Here is a 19,092-nt window from a genome sequence, read left to right as displayed (position 1 = left end):
AAGCACAACACAAATCTGTTGCTTTATAATCTACAGACATTATGCTGTAATGATTTTTTAGAAACCTACCTTCCTCTTTCTCCATCTGAAAGCCATGCTGTAGCTGCCAGACTGAAGCTTTTAAAAATGGCCGGCTGATTCTGCCTCACATCACAGATCAAAGTTACCGTCCACAGCTATGAATTGTTCTGTTGTCCCTCCCGCTGTGAGGAAGTGAATACATCATAGCTTTCTTGTCAGTGCTACCAATTTCTCATTTGGTTAAATTATATTTTACCCGCTCACCTTATGATAACCCTACTTCCCCTTTTCTCTTCTGTCACCTGTAAACATCACAAACAACAATAATGAATCAACAAGACTTTGATGACTTTAAAATACAGAATCTTTATTAAAATAGACAGAACATTCATAAAGGCAATACAGGCAACATTTAAAAGAAACGGCTGATTTTTTTTTTATTTTTATTTTTTTATAATTTTACTCCTGAAATAAAACCAGCAGCACTTTAATAGAATTTGCAGGCATTCTGATGTGACTTGCTACTCACTAGCCCTCAAGCAAGTAACAAGTAAATACACTTTAAAATACCAAGAGTGCTTAAATCATTTGGGATGACACCTCAAACGACCAGAGTAATTGCGTCAAACAGCAGTAAGCGTGCAGCTGTTCCTCTGACAATTCGATACAGCTGCAACAGATTAAAAACTTAAATTTGCTCTTAATCTACATTTAAAAATAATCCCCTCTGTTTCAATTTTGCTGTACTGTAAACTGACTCTTGCCGCTCAAGTCATGAGTTTGACAATGATATCAGACAAACTCAGGCTCACTGTCCCTGTTTCTTGTCAGAGGCAACTTCTTCCCACACAGAGGTGCCAGCGGATGCCCCGACAGGTTTAAGATAGGGGAGCAGGGGTAGTTGTTGTTTGACTGGTTCACGTTGAGCTCGGCCAGTGAGGCGCTCAGATCCTGCTCTGTCCCTGTTTCATCATCTGGGGGCGCGCTGTCTGGCAGCGCGGGCGGCTCCGCTCCTTCTGGGTTTTCTTGGTCCTGATCTGTGTCTTGTTCTGGATCGGTGTGAGTTGCAGAGTGGCTGGACAGGTCCAGGCTGTCCCTGTAGCTCAGCTGGTCGTCGTCCATGCTTACCTCGCTCTCCTGCTTTATCAGAATCTGGGAGTGTGCGGTCCGCTGGCCGCTCTCGTCCAGCTCTGAGTCGGAGTCGGGAAGCTGCTCGCTGGAGCCCAGTGATCCCAGAGAACTACCTGCATGGCGATACATTTCATACATTTCAAACACAGGCCTGTTGATATAATAATTATATATTTAGAAGTGATTCTGCCAACTTTTAAATACAATGAACTCAATGGGAGCTACATGGACATCATGATCTGATTTTTATTTACACAGAACTAAGAAGTTGTAAATTTGAATCTACAACATGGTAAATGGACTGTACTTGTATAGCGCCTTTCTAGTCTTCTGACCACTCAAAGCGCTTTTTACACACTAATGACACATCAGGAGCAATTCTGGGTTCAGTATCTTGCTCAAGGACACTTTGACATGCAGACTGGAGGAGCCAGGAGTCAAACCACCGATCAGCTCTACCTCCGGAGCCACAGCCGCCCCAATAACAATATTATACAATCTAGGCTTCATGAGGACTTACTGCATCCCTCCTCCGTCTTGTCAGAATCTGGTTTGTTCTGCTCCTCTCTGCTTCCATCCTCCTCTCCATCAGGGGAGCTCCCTGTCTTGTCTGCAGTACTACCCTGAAAGAAATGGAAAGACTGTCATTCAACATGAAATCTATCACAGTATTCTTTTATGCTGGTCTTTTATAACTAACGGCATGTTGAACATGCAAATCAGAAGAGAAGATTATAGGTCATAACTCTGGATGGGGAAATGGATGTACTGACATTTTAACACTTCTGTTTTTTGCCTGTTGACTATTGGAGTGACATAAAGGGGAGCCATCACATAACAGGCCCGGGTCAGTTCAACTGAAAAATGTGCTGCAATGCAAATGAGAAATGAGGAAGTGTAATCTACAGGAAAACAATAGTCAAATTCATTTCTTACTCTAGCTGTCATTGTAGGCAAATCATTTGGGTTTACAAACAGTAATCTACCTCCAATATTTCATATAAACTTCAGCCCATGGTAATTTAAAAAGGCTCAGCAGTCTATTTCAGTATAAAAAAATACTGCAGTTAATAAAGTTACTACCCGCATTATAAAATGTTACACATATTTCCTGGTACAAACGCATAATTAGTGAGACGACCATCCATCCACAGAAGACAGAGGGTGCTACCTGTTGAGTGGAGGTGGAAGCAGAGCGGCTGGTTTTGTGTGACTGTGAGGTTTTAGACTGGAAGATGGATGAGTAGAAGACTATGAGGGCCTCTACAATGCGGGCCTGGTGGGGGTAATCAACCAGAGAGGACAGGGATATTGTGGCCCCGGTTGGACGCGGACGCATCAGGGAGGGTCCAAACACGATACCCAAGTTACTGGGACTCATCTTGTTATCCTCCTCCAGCTCTGCAATCCTGGAAGGAAGGAGGAATATATCATGAGGAGGGTCAGGGATGAATGACAATTCAGCACAGTCTGGTCTCCGCTGTTATTAGATAGAACCGGCATAATTACTGACCTACGAAGGTGGCGAATGATGTAGCGCAGCGTGGCAACGTTAGCCTTGGGCAGCTCGCTCACAAGTAGCCTCAGTTTTTCCACTAGGTTTAGGACATCTGGGTCTGTGTCAGGGCCCCGGTCCTCCAGCCCCTTGCTCACTCCTGGGATACTACGGCTCGATTCTGCCTCCTCTCCCTCTGGCGTGTCTCCTTGTGTGTCTCCACTGTGCAGACTCTCTTTGGCCAATCCCATCAGACTGTTGTACATGCGGAACGGCATGATTGGCTCCGGCAGCTGAGGGTGAAGGATACGGGAAAAAAGTATGTTAGAGGGTTTAAAATAAGCATGAACACAAAACATTTAATGTGTGGTGAAGCAAGACTTGCAAGTAACTATAAAACATTTATTTTTTTAATATTTAATTAATTACATTAACAGACTTCATGAACAAATTAAACCAATCAGTAAGAAGTCCAGATGATTGCCAGTGAGAACTCTTGTTCAGGTAATATGCAAATAAACAACAATCTAAATAAAAAAAAAAAAAAACTTTCAAGTTGATTTACATATTCAACTGTATGTCTGTTTTAATTGGATTTGTCCTTTGCTGGACTGATTTATGCATTTTACATACATACACATACAAGTTTACTTTTTAAAATTACTTTTTTAAATTAATCTTAATTGTCCAATGAAATATAAAAGAATGAGCTACTTTATAATTATTTGCAACAGTCTTTTGGTCCACCATGTTTCTGATAGTTAGAGGTTTAATAAAATATTATTTTTAAAAAAACAAGATAAATATATGGATGTTTTTGTGCTTTATTATACTAAAACTTTGAACAAGTAGAAGATTACTACTACTACTACTACTACTACTACTACTACTACTACTATTACAACTACTTATACTCTCTCATAAACTGTGATCATGGGCTGCTTAGAATGTGTTAGCGCACGTCTCTGGTTGATGAGGTGATGTGTACCTGTCTGAGGTAAAGCTTGAGGACGTTGCTAATGTCATGTGGCGAACACTGGGACAGTTCGACCAGCTCCTTGCCATTCTCAAAGGCCTGACAGAGCTTCTCCACACGAGTCTTCACCCCGTTCACCCTGTAGATGCCCTGCAAGCAGGAAGCAGACGGTTTAAAATGCCTCTGTGTGTGCCTGAAGCAAAGATTCAAACATGCAGCATAAATAAATTCTCACCTTCATCTTGAGTGCCCGTCTCTCTATCTCAAAGATACATTTGGTGATGATGAAGGGGATGCCGTCACTGGCACAGCTTGCTACCGCAGTGAACTCTCTGCCGAACAGCTGCAGGCGGCCCTGCAGCTTCTTGTGGCCACACTGGATGGCCAGAGTCTCCAGACAGCGCTTGTGGCACGCCAAGAAACACTGAAGACAGAGAAGAAGGTGTTGACCAGATGGACCACATCTAATCATCAATGAGACGCTTCAAAAGCTGCACATTTCTATCTTTAAATACATTCCGGGATGTGAATCACTCTCGAAAGGTTGTGACATGATGAAGAGCTCACCTCCTCACACTCGGCTCCCTGGAAGTAAACGTAGCTGTCACACTCCCTGCACTTCGCAGGAGTGCGTAGCTTCCTCAACCGGTGGGTCTGGGCAGCTTTAGACAAGCCGATGTTACGGAAAGGCCTGGTGGAAGCCACCCCATCAGGATCCATGCCGTTCATATCTGAAGAGAATGACCGTCATCATACACACTCCAGAAAACTCACACAAAACCCACATCCTGCAATGTGAAGACTGATAATGCATTTTCACACATGATATTAAGGACAATCTGTAAATCTTACTTGGACTTTCAAATGAGGCAACATTCCCGTCTTTCTCATCTGCATCCTCATTGGACGACATTGTTCCAGTGGATGACGTCCGAGCCATTTTACTGATGTCACCTAGAATAAATAAATACAGTTTAAATATGTTACTATGTGTGCTTTTAAGAACATGAGCTGAGGAAAAGGTGACACAATTCTCATTTATTGTTATTTATAAATGAGATATTCTGGTGTTTGTTACTGTGAATCTGTACAACAGCACTGAGCTGTAGCTTACTTGTGCTGGCAGTGGGAGACTCCAGGCCTCCCTCTCCTCCAATACTGTCATCGCTCACTATTGAATCCCAGGACTTATGGCCCTTCCCTGCGGATAACAAAAGAAGTATATGGGAATAGTGAGTATAAAACATAGTGGGTTTGCTCAGCTAAATACAATCCTCACTGATATTTTCTATTTCATTTTGCCACTTGTAAAACTATCTATGCATTCGTGTTCCTTTGTTGAGCACTTTTTAAACTGTCCTTACTCCTCATGCATGGTATCTTTTTTTCAGCACAACCGCAGCTACCAAGTCTGACTTATTAGTTTTTTTAATTTAACTAAAGTATAAAGCTACTAAGAACCCAAATTACAAGAAAAATGACAGGACCTATAAAAACAATTTATTAATCTTAAGTGATAATCACTCAAAATATTATTATAGAACATCCAGTTACAGTTGTAAAAGTTGTGAAAGAAATTAAACTATATTACAGTATATTTACATTTAAAGGGATTCTATCTCAACTCATTTTGTGCCTTTTTCATTGAAAGTATATATATATATATATATATATATATATATATATGCCTGTAAATAAAAAAAATATTTATTTGATTTAAAAAAAATTCTTTCAAAAAATGTTTTAATGGTCTACATGAAATACTGTGTGAAAGCCCCACATCAGCACTTTCATCTGGTTTTCTCAGTTTATCTCTACATGATATATAAAGTTATTTTACCTTAGATACAAACATGCTTTGTGTTTTCACTGCTGTTCAAACTGCTGTTTAAAATCTGCACTGAAATGAACAAATGAACTACAGGAAAAGCTCAGCAACAGACTGGATGTCTGATAATCGTTTTGACAAAACCACAGTGTAGTAACATCTGCAGCAGCGTCAGACGTCTCTTACTCTTGTGGTGCGTCTCTGCTGCTGTATCCACACTGACGGTGGGGCTGTCTGTGCTGCTCGTCTGCTCTGTGTTGAAACTGTCGTTCCTTGGTCTGTGGCCATGGCTGGAGGATGAAATATATCTTTATTTAAATTATTACGATTTCAATTGGAAACCTATTCAGAAAACGTGTAATTCAGAATTACAGCTGTCAATTGTTGCTCTTACTGTGACGATGTGCTGGAGGGGGAGTAGGCCTCAAATGTGTATTGGACCATCGGTTGCTCTGGTAGCTGCAGGTCTCGCACGTGGGCGGCGTACTGCTGGCCCGGGTCGTACAGCTTACTGCTCTCACACAGAGTCTGGTAATGGACGGGAAGGGCTACTGTCTGCATGTGCATGAGCTGGTAGTAGGAGATGGTCGCCTGGCGGAGGAGCAAGAAAAACATTTCCAGCTTCCATCACTGCTCAAAACTTTAGAGTATAAGTCGAGAGAAGGTAAAAAGTTAAGAATATGCTGTTGTAGCGATGAGGGTGTGTGTGTGTGTGTGTGTTTGTTCTGACCGAGCGGAGGGTCTGGTCGCTCTGCTTGATGACGTCCTGCAGCTGTCTCAGCACTGTGACCTTTGTGTGCTCCAGCTCATGCAGCTGAGTGGTGGCATCTGCTATACAGGTCTTGTAGGTGGCCTCCGCCTCGTCTGCCTACACAAAGACGCACATTGCAATTTTTTAATTTTCAGTTTACTTGTGTGTTTTGTTTTCTTGTTTGGAGGTAGACATCTTTCACCTTAATACACTGATTAAAAAAAAAAAAAAAAGTTTCAATCATCATTTCAATTTCACATAATCATACACTGCTGAAGAACTACATATACTTCCTAGATGATGTAGCTGTGAAACAACAGTCACGGATATAAAATCAAGTCGTAGGTAATGATAAGAACCTTGTTGCGAGCCTCTTCCTCTAATCGTTTCTTCTTCTCCACAGACTTGGCTGTGGATCCTCCTCCCTCCTCCTCTGCTCTGCTGGCTGCTGTTTTGGCCTTGTCGTACTCCTCGCAGCGGGTCATGTAGATTTGTTTGGCCTTCCGAAGGTTTGCCTCACACTCCATCTAAAGACAGACGCACAGACACACACACACACAAAATAAAGCAAATAAAGTTAGGTCTTAGGTCATTTCTTATTATTACTAGAGAGTCAGACAAACATAACAGTGTAAACACATAGCGCTTCGTGCACACGTACACAGAAGAACGTATCGTACCAGTTTTCTCCTAGCTCGGATCCAGTGTTCCTTGATTTCCTTCCGTTTCTTTTCATGCTCCTGTTTACGCTGCATTAAAGGCTGCAGGAACAAGTAAACATACAGACAGATATGAGACATGAGGGGTGCAGGGGCAGTCCTGATTGGAAGAGATGTCACATTATGGAAAGTGTGTTGAGTTCAAATGTTGTGGTGCATTTCAAGTAAGAGCAGCACAGCAAAACGGTGCATGGGGGTTCAGGTACCACATACTGATGCAATAAAACACTCCAGTATCACCAGCAGCGGTAGGTAATAAGTGACTTCAGTACCTGGATGAAGGTCTGGCTGTGCAGGGTGGTGGTGGCCTGCTGCAGACCCACACTCTGCTCTTGGTCCTGCTCCAGAGCCAGAGAGTAGATGGAGAAGAGGGGCATATGGGGCTGGAGGGAGCAAATGATAATGATTGATAATCGATGACAGAGGGATTAAATGTCATATTGCTTTTTACAAAAAAAATTTTTGTAATTGTATCTTTAGAGGTGAAATAAATGAGGTTTACATGTGTTATGCTGTGTTTGCAGGACTGGTATAATCTCTGGAGGCCTTTGGAGAACTCCATCTCTGGTAAAAACAGAACAGAATCAAATGTCACGAGTAGTTCAACCACTTGCTAATCATTCACTCTATTCATTATCAATTCATGATTAATTATTTATAAAATCTAAATAATTACAAATACTAATCACAAGCTGCAAAGAAACAAACCTGTGTCTTAAAATGTGTTATTTTCTTCTAACTGACAGTTAAATAACCTAAACTTATCATATTTACAATGAAATAAAACTGTTTAGCAAGCAATATTCTTTTTTACAGGATAAATATCGTCACAAATTTATTTTCTTTCAAATGACCAATCGAATAATCCACAAATTGTCTCAGCGCTCCCACCCAGTGAGGTTCGCTTTTCCACGTAGCTTATCAGGTCCTTTGTGTACTTGGAAATGGTTTTGGCATAAAGCAGAGCAGAGTCCACCCCTCCTTCACTGCGCTGGAGGATCACGTCCACTTCCTCAGCTTTGGCTGTGCGTCAAATAAACAAACATGGGTCACTGCACAACTCATCACTATGACAACAAACACTTTTTTGGCTGATTATGACTTGTAGGAGGCGAGAGTTTGCAGCTAGGGTGTGAAGATTCAGAGTTAAAGCGACTGTCTCCAACTTATTTTGAGCTCACTTATAAACTTATTTCTTTGATTTTCTGTAATGAAATAAAGTTTCTGCGGGTTCTCCTGTTGGATTTATCTGTTCAGTTTATGAAGGATATGGCTGTCAAATCCATCAGCTGTCAATCTTGCTGTTTAACACATTAGTGTTAAAGTAGTATTTACATCTGCGGGGGGAGACTTGCCATCCAGTGTGTGGAGCAACAAAGGTAAAAGCTTTCATGATCTTATAAAAAAGGTTTGGTCACTACAATCTAGATGACTGAGGGCACAAACTTACAGATGTTCATATGAAAATATCAAAGATTAATCATGAGAAGTAGCGTTTTTATAAAAATGTGTAAAAAGGGAGAAAAAGTGAGAAGCAGCAGGTGTCACAAATGGCACCTAAGAGTTAATAAGAGGGAGAGTGAGTCACTGCCTACCCATGTCCTGCATGTCGCTCCTGAAGTGGCTGCCGTCTCCTCCCTGGCCTGTTGCAGCGTACAAGTTCTCCATCGACTACAAAGCACAAAGATGATTCATTACTGACAAGCATAGATCTAGGCTCGTCAACAATTGAGGGAGTTTTTTATTTCCACTCAGAGGAAAGATGGGAAATGAAGAGATATTTAATCACTGTGTATGAATCCTACAGTTTTTAAAATGTACAAATGGGATGACAGTGGTGGCACTCACCCTGCTCTTCTCAGTGGGCAGCAGGGAGAGCAGCGTGCTGCTGTCCACCTCTCCCATCAGCAGTTCAGACACACTGATAGGAAACACAATAGACACAGCTTGACATCAGCAACTTTGGCAAAAGCACAAATATAATGGACATGTAATATGGGTTGTGATGAGAGATCATGGTGAGAAGAATGAACGTCTTCTCAGCGATAAGCATGTGTTTGTGAAAATTGACCGACAGGGGACGCATTGAGCAGATTTTCAAAAACGAAAGAGAAAAAGAGGAAGAGGCCATTGTAGGAAATCTCAACAGGTACAGAGACAGGAAATGACAGTTTGATCTGAGTTACTTGTGTCTATCAGAACTCTCTTTTTCTCTGTCCTCAAAATTACTTTTTAATTATTTTTTTCTAAAACCCTTGTGCCAGCTCTTATTTTCATGTGGTTGACTTGTGGAAGTGGAATCTCCATCTTGGTGTGTTTTCTGTTAACAGAAAGGGGTCAAGCAGAGGAAGAGCAGAGAAGAGAATGAGGAAACAGACTCGTCAGGCAGATTTCAACTGTCTCTGCCAGCTCACTTCCTCCTAAAGCTCTGACATGTCTAAACCCGTAACGGGCCCGTATCACAAGCATGTGATACTGCAAATATATAAATACTGACAAATTTGTCTTCTCAATGTTGACTCTTGTTGTCATTTTTTTAGATTTTTTTGGATAAATTCAGTTAAAAATTATTCATCTTAGAAAAACAGATTTCATAGTTGTTACATTTAATAATTTATTTGGTCTCCATTGCTTTTTTTTTTAAGCATCTCAATGTCCAAATAAAGAAAATGTTCTCGATGATTTATCCTCTCCCTGTTGTCAATCTGTTCATTTAGCACCCAGGTAGTGAACAACTTTTTCAAGATTTGGTTTTGTGTCATACGGTAGAAAGAAAACCACTTCCTGTTTTCAGCTCTGCCTCATGCAAATGTGTCACCATCGCTGCACTTCTCTCTCCAATTCCCAACAACGGATTACTTTGTACGCATTAACACACACATACAAACGTGCGTAATACTTGCGTCTTCTGGCTGTAAAATGAGTAATGCCTGTTCAGACACTGATATGGATCAACTGACACATCACTGACATTCTCATACAGTCATTGGAGCGAGGACAATAACCGTCTATAGGTACAAGCAAGATAAAATAGCAGTGTATTATTATAGGTTTAAAAAGGTTATAATTTGATGATCATACCTATTGTAAAAAAAAAAAAGGTGTAGCAGATACTCACTTGCTGCTAAAAGCAACTGCAATGGTTTCTATTGCCTTCTCAAACTCCTTTTTGTCTGCCTCGTTACTGGCCTCGTAGTGGAAACCTGAAAAAAAAAAAAATCACAGCCAGGCATGTGTTCAGGTTTCAGGTGTGGTTTGATTAACAGTGGTGACCAACTGCCAGACGTACAGTACCAGTCACATGTTTGAATACATCATCCTGTTCACTTGAATGAGAAAAGTTGTCCAAACTTTTGACTGGTACTGTATATGTTGACTGAGGATGATGGATGAAATTTATGTTTAAAAATCAACAGCTTTATTTTCCTGTCTGGCCGTTTATAAGACCCGTCCCTCTTGGGATTATTCAGACACATTAATCAACCCAACAACAACAACAACAACATCTACAGGTGCATCTGTTTGTCAGCTTTGTATTTATGATTCAGGTCATAAATAAATAGTCTGTAATCCATGTAACATAAAGCATGACTTAATCAGTTTTATTTCTACTTCTATTCCATGAATTAGAAATATATTCAGAAAATATATTTAAATTAGCTTAAATTATGTTTACAGCATATGTATAAAACTAGATTTTATGAATTTATTAAATTATAGAATATTAAATCTTATTTCATCAGCATTTCCCCAAGTGGATTATGAATAAACAAATAAAATAAAAAAACATTCTTCTTTTCGTACATCCTTCTCTCTGCATGTGTTTTCCATACATTGTGTTTATGACTGAGGGCGTCTCTGTACAACTGACTGACCTTTGACTTTGGATATGAGTTTGCCAGCTGCAGTGAGGATCTCCACGGTGTTGAGCAGAGGGTAGGTGTTAATAACCTGACGCAGCACACGCAGCACCTCTCCCAAACACTCATGGGCCACGGGCCGTTGACTCTCCTTCCCTGGAAGAGTGGGAGGGAGGGAAAGGGGAGACGGGTGAGACGAGCAAGAAACCAGAAGAGACAGAACAGGCTGAGTAGGACTGGTTTTGGATGTTTGGTTCAATCAATCACAAGTATTTAGTTGCCTTTATTTTTTTTGTGTCATGTTATCATTGCATGATAAGACAGTTGCAAACAGGGACCATTGTGAAATTGCTCTTCTGTTGTGCCTTCAAGGCTCTCACATCTGAGATTCTTTTTCCCCTACTCATATTTCAAGATTCAAGATTTAGTTTGTCATTTTCTTGTGTATTTGCATACACACAAAAAAAAACCCCCAAAAACCACCCCTCCCAAAAAATGTGGAAATGCTGTTCCTCCCAGCCCACAGCAGTGCAACAACAACAGAAAGGATAAAGAAAGTACTTGTCTCAGTTCGATGTAGAAAGCTCTAGCATGTAAACCAGTGACCAGCACTGATGGGAGAGTTATACAATCCTTGATCAGATGTCCAGAGTGTCCATGAGTGCAACAAGGAAGAATTTGAAATGGTCCCTACTAAAAAAATGCATTACAACTGGATGGTAACGTTGGACAAAAAATAAAGTACATCAAGTGTTCACTGCGGTGAATTTTGCATCTCTGTTTTAAAAGGGGCAAGTTCAGTTTCCTGGTCATGAGAGGTACCACTCAGCCTGTCAAAACGGTTGTATAATGTCTTCTGTGGCTGTGGAGGGAGATTTTTAAGCCTTACCCAAAAAATAGATCTGAGTTTCTGCTTGAGACTTTAAATTTATAACAGAAAGCCTATGATACAAACAACTGAGCATTAATAAGGAGAATCTAAAAGAATCTTAAAGAATCTATCAAGTTGCATTTTGGGAAACACAGAATCCAGGGTTGCTGGAGTTTGACCCCCCCAAAGAGACTAAAAGTCAGCATCTGAGTCTCTGCTGCTTTGTCTTTGAACATCCCAACTTTATTGAGGTGAAGTACTAAATTAGTAGAGTACCCCCTTTAAAGGACAGGTTCACAATTTTTCACACCTGTCTTCAAACAGTAGTCAGATGTCCAAATGAATATTGAAAAAAGGTGTTGCTCACTGTAATCATTCCTCCCGTTCATACTGATTATTAGAAGATCCCTCCAAATGCACTTATAATGTAAGTGATTGGGGACAAAATCCACAGTCCTTGTTTTTTGAAAAAATGTATTTAAAAAATTATCTTAAGGTAATATGAGGCTTCAGCTGACCAAATTAGTCAAATACAGTGGATATCTTCCACAGTTACTGTCTTTTTAGTATAAAATTCCCTCTTTGTGTTTCCTCAGACGATATTTCTCTGTTGAAATGTGGTAAAAGACCGTAACAAAAGAGGGAATTTGGCACTAAAAAGACTAACTTTCAAAAGATATCCACTTGATTTGACTAATTTGGTGGCTGAAGCCTCATATTAGCTTCAGATAAACTTTTAAATTCATCCCCCTCCCCCATATCACTTACATTGTAGGTGCATTATGAAGGGATCTCATAATGGTCAGTATGATCAGGAGGAATGATTACAGCAAGAAAATCCTATTTCAATGTTCATTCGGCCACCTGACTATCGGTTTAGGGCATGAAAAACTGTGAACCCATCCTCTAAGTCTCTGCAAGTCAATGTTTGTCCAGTGCTGCGGTATGGAAGGTGTGAACGTCAGCCCAAAAGAATCGTGGTACATTTGTAAAAATGTTCATCGGTAATGTGAAAATCAGAGAGTTGATGGTCAACAATCTGCAGTATGCTCCTTTAAGTTGGTGCGCAGTGGAGAGGAGCGGCAGAGAAACAGTGTCTGAGTGCAGACAGCGATAACGAGCAAATAAGTCTGAGTGTCAGACAGGTCGAGTCGAGCGCTGTGCCAGCTTCTCTGCTTTGATGTAACTGGTGACACATCTGCAGTCTCATTTCCTCCTCATATACACACACACACACACACACACACACACACACACACACACACACACACACACTGGTTTTGTTAACTTTTTTTCTGCAACCTCATAATCCTCCGTATGGCCTTCTGCTAATTGAGCCAGCTCGCTCCCAGAGAAGGCCAGAGGGCAGCTGATCCTCCATCCTTCCACTGTCTGTCAGAAAATGTGTGTCAGAGTGTCTGTGCAGCAGTAGCACAGTAAGAACAGAGTGACCTGAACATTGTGCCAGAGAGGATGTGGTCTTTTCTATTGTTTTGCAAGATTAGAAACTAATTCTGGTACTCTACCACATCTGCTTTCTGTAGCTCATGAAAGGAAATCACCTTAATTTTACAAAAAAACATTTAGGAGGTAAAATGTTTAAGAAATTAAGTGGAACCTAACGGTCCCTGGATGGCAGTGGGCAGGAGACGTGGCTAAAACTCTTGATTGTGCTGCTGATTAAGAGGAGGGGTGGTGGCGCGTCACCGTGATGCAGCCAGCCTATCAGAGGAGGAAGTGTGGACGAGGCCTTTCTGTCAGAGGCTATCCATCATGGCTTCCTGTTTAGAAAGCTCACTCTGGGTGGAGAACGTGACAGAACAGAGTCAGATAACAGAAGGCAGAAAGACACGTAAACAGCTCTTTCTGTCTCTTCTTTTCACCACGTATCTCTGCTTGAAAAAAGAAACCTGAGAAAACAACCTGATGCGAGAGCTTTACGACTTGAAACTCAAAACTAAAGCGCCTGTTCTTTTTAGGTCAAACGTGTGTAGCAGGTGGCGTTATGTCTGAACAAGTGGTATCTAGTCCACAAGGAAAGTTTAGGTGTTTTTCCATTTTAAGCGTTGCTGCCTTGCGCAGGAGGAAGAATGTGTATAAGAGGCTGCAGTAAACAAGAAGCTGGCTTCCTGCTGGAGACAAGAGTGCGGTCGACACTGTGGGCGCAGCGGAAACGCAGCCTTTCATTTGGAGAGAGGAAGCTCAGAGCCACTTGTAAACTGCTGGTGCAGGGTGGCTCCGCCCTTCTATACCACGAACCCCCCCCCCCCCCCAAACGCAACGCACATGTGTTGACATAGACTTCCAGCAATACACCATCTGATCTAATTAGTCGCAATTCAGTGGTTAATAACACCTGCATAAGAGATATTCTCAATTTCTTTCTTTCATTTTCACTAACACTGCAAAAAAAAAAAAAACAATAATAATAAACAGGATTTTTTTTCAAGCCTCATTTAAAATTACATTATTAAAATAGATTGTTAAAAATTAATTTTAGAAAATAGGCATGGATGACAGTTGATAATAAAAACACTTCAGTTTATTACCAACATTAGTAATATTTTCCACCAGGGGAAAATATTACTAACTTCAAAAAAGTTCATCTTGAGCTGATAATAAAAAATACTGTTTTTTATATATTAGAAATCAATTTAAGTCATTACTGCAATGTCCAGTTGAAGTTTATCTTGGTGTGGTTTATTTATTACATTTTTCTTATTTCACTTTTAGCCTGAGACTACCTCTGATAATGCTGCAGTTCAGCTCTAAACTCATGTGATTTCATCCATTTGTAGTATTGTGAAATAAATTAATGCATAATAATTGTGAAAAAGTGATTTTTTTTCCTCCAAACTATACTTGTACCATCAAAATCTATAAACCCTAGTGGGCGAACAGGACTGATGTAAGAGTGACAGAAGCCTCCTGTGGATTCTTTGTCCTCTTTGTGTCAAAATGGAGAAGAGAGAAGTCAAACACTATTGTTCTGTCTGCAGGATAACTTGTTCCCATAATTTAGGAGTTCACATGTACTTACAACAATGACACCAATCAGAAACAATGACACACTGTCACCAGGCATCATCGCTCAACAGTGTTTTATGTTGTGAAAACAGGCATTATTCATGTCTTCAGCTCTGTGATCACAGCGCAGCAAAAGGAGGATCAGGACTCATTCTCAGAGCGTTTGTTCCAAACCCAGATCCACCCACAATGCATTTCCTTTCACAAGTTTCTCTGACTTGTCATTTGGCAAAAATGGACCCATCTCTCAAGACAGACAGGAGCCCAACTCATTCAGAAATATCTGTGCCTCCGTCTCACCCCTCTGTGAACTGTGCCTGGCTGGTGGAAGTTTGTCGACAAAAAAAAAAAAACTTAAATCGTTCACAGTTCTTACCTTCAGTCAGCACGACATCCTTCAGTTTCTCCACGGCCTCAGCGAAGCGCGCCACGTCCCTCAGCAGGGCTGGGATATCCTCAACCTCAATGGCCGTGCTCTCAGGACCATCGGACGGAGGGGTTGGGGTCAAGGCTCCTTTCCCCTGGCCTTTAGTGAACACCCACGACTGGAGAGGGGGGAACCCTGAGGAGACACGACGGAGCACAATGACTCAAGCGTTTAACGTCCAGTGTAACGCTGAAACCACAAACAGAAAACTCATCGACTATAATTTTGATATTTGATTGTTTAAGCTATTTATCAAGAAAAAAATAACAAACATTCTCTAGTTTCAGCTTCTGAAATATGAGAATTTGCTGCCTTATCCTCTGGTAAACTGCCATTTCATCATTTTCTCCACAATAAATTGAAAAAATTGGTTGCAATGCTAATCTTGATTGACTATTGATGGGAAAAACAGTCCTTGGAACACTACTTTACCATAGCTGACTCTTTAAATTGTATTGAAGTTTCAAAATTAATCTTTGCACACTTTATTTATAATCCTTAAGTGGCTTTTTGAATTAAAAAAAAAAAAAATCAGTTGCCTGTTGGTAAATTTCCAGTAGAAAGAAGGTATTTTGAACATTTGACACCTTGAGATGTCTCTCTCTACAGATTGGCTTTGTGTTTCCGTTTCGGCGCAGGTGTGAACGTGTTGCCTGCACGTGTACAGCGGAGAGGAATCAGACTGTATTTGAGTATATTTCACTATATAAACAATGTGACCATTAGGTGCTGGTGTTTTTGAGCCGGACCTGCAGCGCTGGCGTGTCTGCTCAGGCTGGTGGGTCTCTTCAGGGTGGACATGGGAGACGGACAGCCCACTCCTTGCATCACTGCCATCTTACTCTGCTGGGCGCTCGGGGTGCCCGGGCAGGATGGGGAGGGGTCTGACGTTGGGGTAAGCATTGAAGAGGAGGAGGGCGAAGAGGAGAGGGCGGCATCACCAGCATCTTTCCGGGGCTGCTCCTGGAGAATGGACAGCTGGGGGAGGACAGGAAGATAAGAGCAAAAAAGGTCACGCGATTTAAGGTATCCGCCTCCACCTGAATGGCATGAGGGCGCAAACATGACCAACGTAAATGCAAGCTAAGCTGTTGTTGGTAAACACACATATGAAGACTTTCGCAAGATCCTGTGCCGCGTTGTGCAACACTTCCTCACTCCAAGCGGCTGACGGGTGTGGCAAACTGAGCGCAGAAACACAGAAATGTCATTTACTGTTTGGACTATGAATAGTGATATTTGCAGGAGTGGAAACGACCTTCTCATGTGTCTACAAAACACACATAAAAACTCATGAAGATGTTTGCTTTGCCCGGTTAATCTCACTCATCTCACACTTATAAATTTAGATTATAGTCCATGTAGGCCTGAAATATGAGGCAAAGCAAAGGATTGTTTGTCACTGCGACAAATAACGCAAATATCTTTTCACTGGTTGAAGAATTTCACATTTCTACAACAAGGTTTCACAACAAAGCATCCCTGCGTATTTGCCATCAGTTGTAGACAGATAAGATCTCATTTGTATATGCTCACACGTACCTGCTTAAGCCATACATTGTGCTTGTTAGGCAGTATGTCCAGTATGTCCTTGCCTTTAGACTCAGCTTTCCTAACTCTCTGACTCGTAGAGTAAGGGTTGTAGCTATTTTTGCCACCACGTTTCAGCATGCTCCTTCCCTCTAAAGCTTTGTCCCCATTCTACTAGTCAAGTTTTGAAACTGATCGGGCAAGAGCTTTCACACGCATACACTCACACACACACACACATGTTGTAGCCTGCCTCTCTTGGTGTTAAAAAACCCCACACAAGATACTTCCTATGTGCCAGAAATGAGCCAGATACACACACAGTTAGTTTTAATTATTTAGCTGTGTGGCATTATAACGGCACAAATAGTTTCACACTATTCAGTTTCTCACCCTCATCACACCAGCTCAGATCTTTCAGATTTAAACAAAACTTGATTTAACAGTATTCAAACTCACACACAAGCACGCGCACACACACACACACACACTGTCACTCCTGGTACTGAGCCCTGTCTGCAGCCGGTCCCCTCCAGCTGAAGGTCATCTGACACTACACTCACACACTCACACACAAACCAGAAGTGATGCGCTACTCACAGACTGGGCGCCGCTCTGCGGACCAGGGCTTCCTGCTCGGCTCTTCTTCGAGATGGATGGCGTCTTGATGAGTTCCCGTTTCTTCCTGAACATCTTCAGGGTGCCTTTTCCGTCCATCCCGACCTCTTTAAGTTTCACGTATAGCCCCCCCACCCACCCCCCTACTCGCCACTTGGGTGCTCTGCAGCTCGCGCTCAGCGGGACGTCGGTGCCATCCAGGCCAACCTTAAGCCACGATAATTGTCTGTCTGTCTTCCTCCTGCTGTCGCACATTGAGCCGCGCAGGCTCACTGACAGAGAGACAGACAGCTCACCGCAAACTGTGCGCTGTATCCGCTCTGCGCGCGCGCGGATACGCGTTTGTTTCCTCAAGGGGGGGAGGAGAGACACGCGGGAGCAATACTACTTTCTGACAAAGTTTATGGAAGATTGAATCCGTTTAAACTGGACTGAAGAAACTGTTTTATTGAACTCAAACTTCCTCGTTCAAACAAAACAGACTTGAAATGAGAAATGTCTGCGACAAAACCTAACAGACACAAACAACTCGCCTTGTTCAAATTGACAGCAATCAATTCATCTTAACACACGTGTGTTTCCGTGGTGTGACCTCCAGCTTTTCATGGTAACCTTCCGCCTGCCTGTGCACCTGCTCCACACAGTAAACTACAATCCTGAGGGGCTCATGCAGCCCAAAACTCTGAAATTGAGTTATACTGACTTCTATTTTATAAGTCAAGTGAAAAAAAAAGACCTATCAATCAAAGTCATATCAGTGGATAATCAGGACACCAAACCTCGCGCTTGCGCAGGTCTCTCGAGTTTATTTTATCTGCCGTTTATGAAAGCAAAGAAATACCCTCAAGATGTGAATCTCTACTAGCTGAAAACATCATGGTGAAATATATACTTCTTGTTAAAATGGATTTACAAATGTTTTTATTTATTTCTGAGGTTTGAATTCCCCTCATTGAAATCACTAGTAAATAATTAGTTTAATAATTAGTTGTGCAATGTCAAAGAACTGTCAAGTTAAAAAAAAAAAAGAAAGAAAAGAAAAGAAAATCAAGGTGCTCAGATTGGTTTGGTGAAATTCAGACACCAAAATGTCATGATGAAAAATTTAAAGGATACCAAGAATAGAAAAAGCAATCAAGGAGAGAGAAGAGCAGATGAGAAGCTCTGGACACGAGAAAAAAGAAAAACTCATTTTTTAAAATTGTAAAAATTTAAGTGACCATCTAGAAATGTCAGGGTGGTATTCAAAGCACATCAGTTCATAAAGATTGTTTTGAAACTAAAAAATATTTCAATATTTAAAAACAAACAAACAATGTATTTAAAAAAGATTTCAATACTTTTTACATTTTTACTCTAACTTCAGTATTCAGTCTCCAACAGTAAATATTCAGTAGTGTTTAAATTTCATAATTAGAAGTTATTCTGTTGTATCTAAAATGTATTTTTTTCCATTCTGTCTTTGTTTCTATACTTTTCCTTTCTCACACATTTGTGCTTAAAAAATATGGTACACAAATCAATCTTAAATTATTATTATTATTTATAATACTGGCTTTTAAATGGTGAGTGCCACATCAAAATGATATTTACACATTTTTGGCTCTGACCACCAGAGGGGGACTGGACAACGAGAACTGCTGTGATGAAATGACAGAATGAAACCTCTCTTTCTGTTAGTTTGACATCATTTGATTACACACAAAGCCCTTTAAGAATATGCACCATATAGCATAATGTCAACTGATATATTAAATGTATTAAAACTAGATTTTGACACAAGGCTCCTGCACAAAGCAAACCTCAAGATTACAGTAGGTAAAAATGCAGAAGCAGCT

The 19,092-nt window shown here is 41.0% G+C and overlaps 1 protein-coding gene across 2 annotated transcripts; it reads right to left on the bottom strand.

Annotated features, from left to right (window-relative positions):
- Positions 1 to 362: 362 nt before the first annotated feature.
- On the bottom strand, positions 363 to 17,805 carry arhgap45b (Rho GTPase activating protein 45b). Of its 2 annotated transcripts, none has more exons than XM_067597375.1 (24): positions 17,237 to 17,805; positions 15,856 to 16,084; positions 15,056 to 15,241; positions 10,797 to 10,937; positions 10,040 to 10,124; positions 8,770 to 8,842; positions 8,517 to 8,592; positions 7,813 to 7,944; positions 7,424 to 7,485; positions 7,194 to 7,304; positions 6,883 to 6,963; positions 6,562 to 6,729; positions 6,182 to 6,319; positions 5,846 to 6,042; positions 5,638 to 5,741; positions 4,738 to 4,824; positions 4,476 to 4,577; positions 4,191 to 4,354; positions 3,859 to 4,047; positions 3,636 to 3,773; positions 2,666 to 2,940; positions 2,324 to 2,561; positions 1,673 to 1,775; positions 363 to 1,265 (listed from the first exon to the last, which is right to left on the bottom strand). In XM_067597375.1, the coding sequence occupies exons 1-24, from the start codon at positions 17,507 to 17,509 to the stop codon at positions 814 to 816; spliced, it is 3,804 nt and encodes a 1,267-aa protein (XP_067453476.1). In that variant the 5' UTR covers positions 17,510 to 17,805; the 3' UTR covers positions 363 to 813. The 2 variants fall into 2 exon arrangements, with proteins under 2 accessions (XP_067453476.1, XP_067453477.1); XM_067597376.1 differs by lacking the exon at positions 17,237 to 17,805 and adding an exon at positions 16,649 to 17,099.
- Positions 17,806 to 19,092: the final 1,287 nt, after the last annotated feature.

The sequence above is a fragment of the Thunnus thynnus genome, chromosome 8 (genome assembly GCF_963924715.1).
Source record: "Thunnus thynnus chromosome 8, fThuThy2.1, whole genome shotgun sequence".
Classification (NCBI taxonomy): Eukaryota; Metazoa; Chordata; class Actinopteri; order Scombriformes; family Scombridae; genus Thunnus; species Thunnus thynnus.
The sequence above is the reverse complement of the archived record's forward strand: the minus strand, read 5'-3'. Positions and strand labels throughout refer to the sequence as shown.